The sequence below is a fragment of the Cheilinus undulatus genome, linkage group 14, assembly GCF_018320785.1.
Source record: "Cheilinus undulatus linkage group 14, ASM1832078v1, whole genome shotgun sequence".
NCBI lineage: Eukaryota > Metazoa > Chordata > Actinopteri > Labriformes > Labridae > Cheilinus > Cheilinus undulatus.
This window is the reverse complement of record NC_054878.1, coordinates 42,059,394-42,069,234: the sequence shown is the minus strand read 5'-3', so window position 1 is coordinate 42,069,234 and position 9,841 is coordinate 42,059,394. Positions and strand designations below refer to the sequence as shown.

The 9,841-nt window shown below is 38.3% G+C and overlaps 1 protein-coding gene and 1 long non-coding RNA gene across 2 annotated transcripts; both read right to left on the bottom strand.

Annotated features, from left to right (window-relative positions):
- Window positions 1-617: 617 nt before the first annotated feature.
- On the bottom strand, window positions 618-7,015 carry LOC121521574. The gene is made up of 11 exons (XM_041805669.1): window positions 6,887-7,015; window positions 6,487-6,689; window positions 6,359-6,386; window positions 5,416-5,497; window positions 4,866-4,891; window positions 3,711-3,902; window positions 3,339-3,541; window positions 3,211-3,238; window positions 2,268-2,349; window positions 1,719-1,744; window positions 618-748 (listed from the first exon to the last, which is right to left on the bottom strand). The coding sequence occupies exons 2-11, from the start codon at window positions 6,658-6,660 to the stop codon at window positions 738-740; spliced, it is 852 nt and encodes a 283-aa protein (XP_041661603.1). The 5' UTR covers window positions 6,661-6,689; window positions 6,887-7,015; the 3' UTR covers window positions 618-737.
- Window positions 7,016-7,019: 4 nt separating this feature from the next.
- Window positions 7,020-9,262, bottom strand: LOC121521575. The gene is made up of 3 exons (XR_005992863.1): window positions 8,922-9,262; window positions 8,771-8,796; window positions 7,020-7,077 (listed from the first exon to the last, which is right to left on the bottom strand). It is a non-coding gene; the product is annotated as an uncharacterized LOC121521575 (long non-coding RNA).
- Between the last annotated feature and the right edge of the window lie 579 nt (window positions 9,263-9,841).

The following is a 9,841-nucleotide window of genomic DNA, read 5'->3' as shown; positions in this document are numbered from 1 at the left end:
ATTTGAAACAGACTGAAAGTCTCTGAGTTAAATCTGAAGTTAACTGTTATACTTACAGTAATCACTGAAGCCACGGCTGGGGACCTGAATGAACAGAGGAAAGAGTAAAAAATACAACAGTTACAGATGTACAATATTGGTGCATTATGCATCGAATTAATCAGACTGATACATCTAGTTTTACCTCAGCACAGACACCAAGAAACTTCTTGATTTCATCCCATGCGATTTCATTGTGTTTAGACTGCAGAGGACGTTCCTCGAAGAACAGAGTGTCCACAACTAGGAGGACTTTTGGGTTACTGACCTGCCTCCTGCTGTCAGCCACAACATGATCTTTGTTGAAGGTGTGATGCATCACCACAAGGATGACTTCTTTGTCACCAGCTGTAAACACAGACATGTCTTCACTTAAAAATATCAGGAAAAAAACAATAAAAGGAGATCATTTGTTTTCTAGTATATATACACTGTTCCAAATTATTATTTGAATATGATTTCAATCAAACAAATATTCGATTTTTAGTTTGTCAGTTGTCTCTGATCCATTGCCTACCTGGAATACTTTCCAGAGCCTCGCTGATGTCTGTTCCAACTCTGGATGCGATGGGACAGAACAGCAGGATGTAGTCACTGTCCTCAGGAGAGACCACCTTAACTTGGCCAATACCTACAAATCTTGATACCCAGGGGAGATGAGTGTCATTGGTCCTTCCTGACAGGTGGACATAGAACTTTCACCAAGGCACTGAAGACAGAAAACATGTCTGAGTCACTTTAATGCTTGTGATTTCATTATTTTAACTGGAAGTCCTACTGGGAATAAAAACGAAGTGGGCATACAAAATCACAATGCACATTATATACCGCACCCCAAATTATTATGCAAATATGTTTCTCTGATTTTCCTAAATATTTAATGCAAATGACAGTCAGTAAAATTTCAAATCATCAACTGATGGAGCATAATTCACTTTTATCAAACAAACTTCCCAATGATAACTACTCTATCCACCTGGACCATCCAGGGCTCCACGGCACTCATCAGTAAACAGGACTGTTTGAAAATGAGTCTTTATGTATTTCTGGGCCCACTGCAACCGTTTCTGCTTGTGAGCATTGGTTAGGGGTGGCTGAATAGTAGGTTTATGCAAGACTGCAAGCCTCTGGAGGATCCTACACCTTGAGGTTGGTGGGACTCCAGAGGCACCAGCAGCTTCAAACACCTGTTTGCTGCTTTGTAATGGCATTTTAGCATCTGCTCTCTTAATCCCATGAATTTGTCTGGCTGAAACCTTCCTCATTACGCCTTTATCTGCATATATAGTATGTCTATACTTCTTAATGTGTATTTTCTTTACCAGGGGCAGAGATGGATTTCCATACAAACAGATTAACTGGGACTAGTTTTTTTTTTTTTTTTTTTTACTGAAATTTTAAAAAAAAAGGTTCCTAAAGCCATGTTTCCATCTATTTGGGTTTTCTTTCACTCTTAAATGCTGCTTTGGAGATGTTTAATAAAACATTCAAAGTTTGAATGTTTTGCTGAATATTGGAATGTTGGAGTGTTTTGCATAGCATGTCTGAATATTTTTGATGAAAACATAATGGTGCTGATAATGATGATGTTTTTATTTTGTGTGTATAACTTAGTTTTGTCAGAAAAATGTAAGCGAATCATTTTAGCAATAAATAAAAAGAGTAATTTTCTGTCTCACCTCTTGGTCTTTCTTCTTCCATATTCCTGGAGGAGGGATAAAAAAAGAGTCAATCTGATGAGAAGCTTCACTGTCACGACTGCTCTGTACCAGCTTCAGCCCAGCAAAACAGACAAAGTTAAAAATACCTTAGAAGAACATGATTTCTATTCTCCATTTCCTTGTAGAGATTCAGAAGTTAAACAGCCTCAGAGTAAATAATTCCTACTTACAAAAAAGATAGACTGTATGCAGTCTGAGCTATCTGATATCCAATTTGTATTCAGTTTACATTAATGTGCTTTGACTAAAAAGCATCAAGGATTAACACTCAGTATGCCAAAACCCAAAATGGATGAACATCCTTCAGGAAAAGGGTGGGAAATCAAAGACCACTGAAAAGCTTTGGCACTAGAAGACCTTCATCGTATTTAAACTTCCTCTGAGAAAATCAATAATATTCAACTTGTATTTAATTTTATCAGATGATTCTTGATTTACTGAACAGATTCATGTGTAAACTTGTAGCTTGAAGAATACTTGATGTGATAGTCGAATGACAGCCTTTACCCAAAACACCTCTCGCAGAGTCGACGAATCCAAGTTATCATCAACAAGATCACAGCCCACACAAGTTGTAAAACAGCCATACCTGAAACGAAGAAAAGAGATCGAAACAGTATTATATTGAGTATAATTTACATTTTTTTTTAACAATTCTTAACTCATTGAGTGCCATTGACTACATATACGTCAAAGTGTTTTTGCGGCGGCTGGCACAAGCGGGCCCTCTCACGCTCCTGTGAGTAATTTTGGGGCTTCTGGGATACGTAGTCGAACACTACAGCTGGAAGTGACAGTAGATCAAACATCATAGGTGGACACCCTGGTTAACACTTGTATTTTCACCAATACAGTGCAGGGAATGTTACTTGGTTTACTTAGACATGATATCTGTGCTCTATTATTTGTCCAGTAGAGGGCGCTCTGACTCCTTTCATGTCACACGCTCCATATTTTCCTCTTTACAGCAGAGTGAACTAGAGCTCAGAGCAGCTTGGCTGAGCATCAGGTTTGTTGAAGAGAACAGTTTGCTTCAGTGGTGAGTTTATAACTAGTTTGTGAAATCAGTCTCACAGTAATATTAAGCTCACTCAGGCTGCCAGTTAAGATCAGAGCAAGTAAGAATAAGTGGTAATGTGACGGCCCAACTCAAAGATACAGTATCTTTACATAATATAGGTTGTGGAATTTTTAAGCAGACATTTCAGTGAAACAACAGACATATTGTACCCTTAAAGCATATAAAAAGCCTGAGGAAGAATATAAAACAGACTTAACAGTTACTGCAGAGGGAAGTGGAGGTGATGTGAGCCAGTTTCTTACTAAGCAACCAATCATGCTGCTGAGAAGTGTTCACAATTAAAGTTAATATACATAAAACCATCTGAATGAACATTTGAAACAGACTGAAAGTCTCTGAGTTAAATCTGAAGTTAACTGTTATACTTACAGTAATCACTGAAGCCACGGCTGGGGACCTGAATGAACAGAGGAAAGAGTAAAAAAAACAACAGTTACAGATGTACAATATTGGTGCATTATGCATCGAATTAATCAGACTGATACATCTAGTTTTACCTCAGCACAGACACCAAGAAACTTCTTGATTTCATCCCATGCGATTTCATTGTGTTTAGACTGCAGAGGACGTTCCTCGAAGAACAGAGTGTCCACAACTAGGAGGACTTTTGGGTTACTGACCTGCCTCCTGCTGTCAGCCACAACATGATCTTTGTTGAAGGTGTGATGCATCACCACAAGGATGACTTCTTTGTCACCAGCTGTAAACACAGACATGTCTTCACTTAAAAATATCAGGAAAAAAACAATAAAAGGAGATCATTTGTTTTCTAGTATATATACACTGTTCCAAATTATTATTTGAATATGATTTCAATCAAACAAATATTCGATTTTTAGTTTGTCAGTTGTCTCTGATCCATCACCTACCTGGAATACTTTCCAGAGCCTCGCTGATGTCTGTTCCAACTCTGGATGCGATGGGACAGAACAGCAGGATGTAGTCACTGTCCTCAGGAGAGACCACCTTAACTTGGCCAATACCTACAAATCTTGATACCCAGGGGAGATGAGTGTCATTGGTCCTTCCTGACAGGTGGACATAGAACTTTCGCCAAGGCACTGAAGACAGAAAACATGTCTGAGTCACTTTAATGCTTGTGATTTCATTATTTTAACTGGAAGTCCTACTGGGAATAAAAACGAAGTGGGCATACAAAATCACAATGCACATTATATACCGCACCCCAAATTATTATGCAAATATGTTTCTCTGATTTTCCTAAATATTTAATGCAAATGACAGTCAGTAAAATTTCAAATCATCAACTGATGGAGCATAATTCACTTTTATCAAACAAACTTCCCAATGATAACTACTCTATCCACCTGGACCATCCAGGGCTCCACGGCACTCATCAGTAAACAGGACTGTTTGAAAATGAGTCTTTATGTATTTCTGGGCCCACTGCAACCGTTTCTGCTTGTGAGCATTGGTTAGGGGTGGCTGAATAGTAGGTTTATGCAAGACTGCAAGCCTCTGGAGGATCCTACACCTTGAGGTTGGTGGGACTCCAGAGGCACCAGCAGCTTCAAACACCTGTTTGCTGCTTTGTAATGGCATTTTAGCATCTGCTCTCTTAATCCCATGAATTTGTCTGGCTGAAACCTTCCTCATTACGCCTTTATCTGCATATATAGTATGTCTATACTTCTTAATGTGTATTTTCTTTACCAGGGGCAGAGATGGATTTCCATACAAACAGATTAACTGGGACTAGTTTTTTTTTTTTTACTGAAATGTTAAACAAAAAGGTTCCTAAAGCCATGTTTCCATCTATTTGGGTTTTCTTTCACTCTTAAATGCTGCTTTGGAGATGTTTAATAAAACATTCAAAGTTTGAATGTTTTGCTGAATATTGGAATGTTGGAGTGTTTTGCATAGCATGTCTGAATATTTTTGATGAAAACATAATGGTGCTGATAATGATGACGTTTTTATTTTGTGTGTATAACTTAGTTTTGTCAGAAAAATGTAAGCGAATCATTTTAGCAATAAATAAAAAGAGTAATTTTCTGTCTCACCTCTTGGTCTTTCTTCTTCCATATTCCTGGAGGAGGGATAAAAAAAGAGTCAATCTGATGAGAAGCTTCACTGTCACGACTGCTCTGTACCAGCTTCAGCCCAGCAAAACAGACAAAGTTAAAAATACCTTAGAAGAACATGATTTCTATTCTCCATTTCCTTGTAGAGATTCAGAAGTTAAACAGCCTCAGAGTAAATAATTCCTACTTACAAAAAAGATAGACTGTATGCAGTCTGAGCTATCTGATATCCAATTTGTATTCAGTTTACATTAATGTGCTTTGACTAAAAAGCATCAAGGATTAACACTCAGTATGCCAAAACCCAAAATGGATGAACATCCTTCAGGAAAAGGGTGGGAAATCAAAGACCACTGAAAAGCTTTGGCACTAGAAGACCTTCATCGTACTTAAACTTCCTCTGAGAAAATCAATAATATTCAACTTGTATTTAATTTTATCAGATGATTCTTGATTTACTGAACAGATTTCATGTGTAAACTTGTAGCTTGAAGAATACTTGATGTGATAGTCGAATGACAGCCTTTACCCAAAACACCTCTCGCAGAGTCGACGAATCCAAGTTATCATCAACAAGATCACAGCCCACACAAGTTGTAAAACAGCCATACCTGAAATGAAGAAAAGAGATCAAAACAGTATTATATTGAGTATAATTTACATTTTTTTTAACAATTCTTAACTCATTGAGTGCCATTGACTACATATATGTCAAAGTGTTTTTGCGGCGGCTGGCACAAGCGGGCCCTCTCACGCTCCCTGTGAGTAATTTTGGGGCTTCTGGGATACGTAGTCGGAACACTACAGCTGGAAGTGACAGTAGGTCAAACATCATAGGTGGACACCCTGGTTAACACTTGTATTTTCACCAATACAGTGCAGGGAATGTGACTTGGTTTACTTAGACATGATATCTGTGCTCTATTATTTGTCCAGTAGAGGGCGCTCTGACTCCTTTCATGTCACACCCTCCATATTTTCCTCTTCACAGCAGAGTGAACTAGAGCTCAGAGCAGCTTGGCTGAGCATCAGGTTTGTTGAAGAGAACAGTTTGCCTCAGTGGTGAGTTTATAACTAGTTTGTGAAATCAGTCTCACAGTAATATTACGCTCACTCAGTCTGCCAGTTAAGATCAGAGCAAGTAAGAATAAGTGGTAATGTGATGGCCCAACTCAAAGATACAGTATCTTTACATAATATAGGTTGTGGAATTTTTAAGAAGACATTTCAGTGAAACAACAGACATATTGTACCCTTAAAGCAAATAAAAAGCCTGAGGAAGAATATAAAACAGACTAACAGTTACTGCAGAGGGAAGTGGAGGTGATGTGAGCCAGTTTCTTACTAAGCAACCAATCATGCTGCTGAGAAGTGTTCACAATTAAAGTTAATATACATAAAACCATCTGAATGAACATTTGAAACAGACTGAAAGTCTCTGAGTTAAATCTGAAGTTAACTGTTATACTTACAGTAATCACTGAAGCCACGGCTGGGGACCTGAATGAACAGAGGAAAGAGTAAAAAAAACAACAGTTACAGATGTACAATATTGGTGCATTATGCATCGAATTAATCAGACTGATACATCTAGTTTTACCTCAGCACAGACACCAAGAAACTTCTTGATTTCATCCCATGCGATTTCATTGTGTTTAGACTGCAGAGGACGTCCCTCGAAGAACAGAGTGTCCACAATTAGGAGGACTTTTGGGTTACTGACCTGCCACCTGCTGTCAGCCACAACATGATCTTTGTTGAAGGTGTGATGCATCACCACAAGGATGACTTCTTTGTCACCAGCTGTAAACAGACATGTCTTCACTTAAAAATATCAGAAAAAAACAATAATTAAGTATATACAACTTAGAGAGGAGATCATTTGTTTTCTGGTATACATATATATATATACACTGTGCTCCAAATTATTATGTCAATATGATTCCAATCAAACAAATATCTGACTTTTAGTTTTCAGTTGTTCCTGATCCATCACCTACCTGGAATACTTTCCAGAGCGTCACTGATGTCTGTTCCAACTCTGGATGCGATGGGACAGAACAGCAGGATGTAGTCACTGTCCTCCGGAGAGTCCACCTTCACTTGGCCAATACTTTCAAATCTTGATACCCAGGAAGATGAGCGTCATTGGTCTTTTCTGACAGGTGGACATAGAACTTTCTCCAGGACACTGAAGACAGAAAACATGTCTGACTCACTTTAATGCTTTTGATTTCATTATTTTATCTGGAAGTCCCACTGGGAATAAAAAAGAAGTGGGCATACAAAATCAGAATGTACATTAAAAATCCAGATAAACAGCAAAAAATGAAAACACCTGACAAATTAAACAGGATTTCATAATCATCAGTGACCTTTATAGGAAAGCAGCCACATGCCTCTGCCACCACATTCTTTAGGAGGATTTAGGGCCTGTGTCCATTCTCAAAATCTTGCCACAGCTGTTCATTCATGCATCAGCATCATAACTCTGACACAGTGCCCCCTCTGCCAATATTTTTTTTTCTTGAACAACTTAAAACATTCAGCTCCCACACCATTCAACATTAGCTTATGATTCTGGGTCTGCATATGGGTCATCATTGGACCTACAAAAAAGACTTTAAGCCAATAACAAGGCAAGATAAGTCACAACAGGATCAAAAGTTGAAATTTTAAGATTAAAAAGTCAATAATAGAGATGGGTTGTCAAAACGGAGATATAAACTTTGGAGGAAAATATATATATATATATATATATATAAATACACAGTGCTTAACAAATTTATTAGACCACCACCCAAAGTAAGGTTTATGCCAAAGCTGCCCCTAAATTAACAGCATTGATAATTACCAAAATCATTTTTTATGTTTCTGCAATGGTGAATACACCAATATGTAGAAGATCTTTAAACCAAACGATATTTTTAATGCTAAAACAGAATTATTATTGTTATCCATGAATTTTCAAATTTACTGATTTACAAAAAAACGGAAAAAATAGTAAAGCACATTATTATTTCTTGATTAATATGTCAAATCATAGTTATTTACTTGCATTCCTGAACGAAAAATGAGTTTTAGTGCTTGAATGTTATGTGTGATTAATTTCTGACTTCTCAGAGAAGTCCAGTGAGCCGGCTCAAATTTGGGTATAAAAAGGTCAATTCAGTTTGAAATCCCTAAATCCCTCATTCCTGTTCAAAATGGTAAAATGTGGAGAGCTCACTGAAAAATGAAAGAGTCCACATTAAAGCACTTCATGATGCTGGATGGTCTTTGAGACAAATATGACAGGTGGTCTAATAAATTTGTTAAGCAACTGTGTTTATATATATATATATATTGACTGGCCAGATTTAGCAATGTCATGACATTTGATTGATATTTGTGCTGGTATTTCAGTCCAGTTGTGCTCATTTTTTGAACTGATGAAAATACCATGCTACTATTTTTTAAAACATACTTTACTGCCTCCCCTAAAACCCCTTGTGGGTCAAATGAAATCTGCTCTCTGGCTGGGCTGTATGAAACACCTGATATAATTAACGTCGTATCATCAAGCTTGTGTCCCTAATGTGAGATGTGCCTGTGGAAGTGTATGTAGAAAAGATCATTCATGTTAATCGATCATATAGCACACAAACAACATACATAAAAATTAAAAATAAAATGTTATAATGATGTAAAACGGCTCTCGAACGGGATCCACCTGTTCTCGTTCACATAAAAGAGCCGGCTCGTTGAACCTGCTCGTTCACGAACGACTATGAAAACGTAACAGCGCTAATGACGACGTTTCTATTTTGTGTGTATAACTTAATTTAGTGAAGTGTAAGCAAATCATTTCAGCAATAAACGAAAAGAGTAAGTTTCTGCCTCACCTCTTGGTCTTTCTTCATCCATGTCCCTGGAGGAGGGACAGAAAAAGGTGAGATTTTAGTCAACATCGTTGAAAAATAATTAAAGTTTATCTGATGAGAAGCTGCACTGTCATAGCTGCTCTGTACCAGCTACAGACGAGGTTAAAATTACCTTAGAAGGACATAATCTCCTTTTCTCCATTTCATTGTAGAGATTCAGAAGTTAAACGGCCTGAGTAAATAACTCCTTCTAACGAAATAGATCCGTAAATTGTTTGTAAAGTTTCTGACGTTTCCCTCCCAGACGGGGCTGCTCCCTGTCTGTGAAACACTTTCACTTTTGTTTTTCTACTCGAACAGACGCAGTTCCTGTTGACTGACCTCTAAAAAATATCACATATGAGCCATATAACACTATCAGTGTGAAGGAGAAAAGAACAAACCACGGGGACTTCATGCAACATTAATATTTTTACCTGCTCTTTAAAACACGCTCATCTTTTAGGTTACACAAAGAGCTGCCCGTGTTACACCGCCCTCTAGTGGTGGCGGGAGGCGCGAAGGCAGGAAACAAATGCTGCTGATGCATAGCGTTCTCCTTACCGCTGTTTCAGACTGCCTGGGTGTTTTCCCGCGCGCGTGTCACGCTCCTAATCTGAAATGGGCTTTACTCGCAACGTCCACCCCTTACTGTAGCCTAAAGGTGTGGGCTTGGTAATTTTTTGTATTTCCATCTGTGACTGACTGGTAACTGGTCTAGGGTTCACCCCGCCTCTCGCCCCTGACCACTGGGATAGCCCAGGCCCCCCGCGACACCAAATGGGATAAGTGGTGTAGCTAATAGAGTGATGTATTATTTTCCCCTGACACTGGTTATATGCAACAACATCCAGAGCACAACCAGGGTCATGTTAGTCGTCCTTTCCGCTCTCAGGTGGTTTACCCATCACATCTATGTCTAACTTCAGCCTCCATTTTTGGCCCATCATGCCTTAAAGTTCTGCACAGTACTGTATTCAAAGTATAAAATAGTTGTCCTGCAAACACTTAACTCCTCCTTTTTGCCTTTTAATGAGGCATTTGCATATTGAG

What these genes read in the sequence shown, in the direction of transcription:
- LOC121521574 (XM_041805669.1), bottom strand. Translation starts at nt 6,660, where the DNA reads ATGCATCACACCTTCAACAAAGATCATGTTGTGGCTGACAGCAGGTGG. An exon ending in GGCTCTGGAAAGTATTCCAG is followed by an intron (nt 3,542 to 3,710) that starts GTAGGTGATGGA and finishes CTGTGTTTACAG; the next exon opens with CTGGTGACAAAGAAGTCATC. An exon ending in CCGTGGCTTCAGTGATTACT is followed by an intron (nt 2,350 to 3,210) that starts GTAAGTATAACA and finishes TCTTCGTTTCAG; the next exon opens with GTATGGCTGTTTTACAACTT.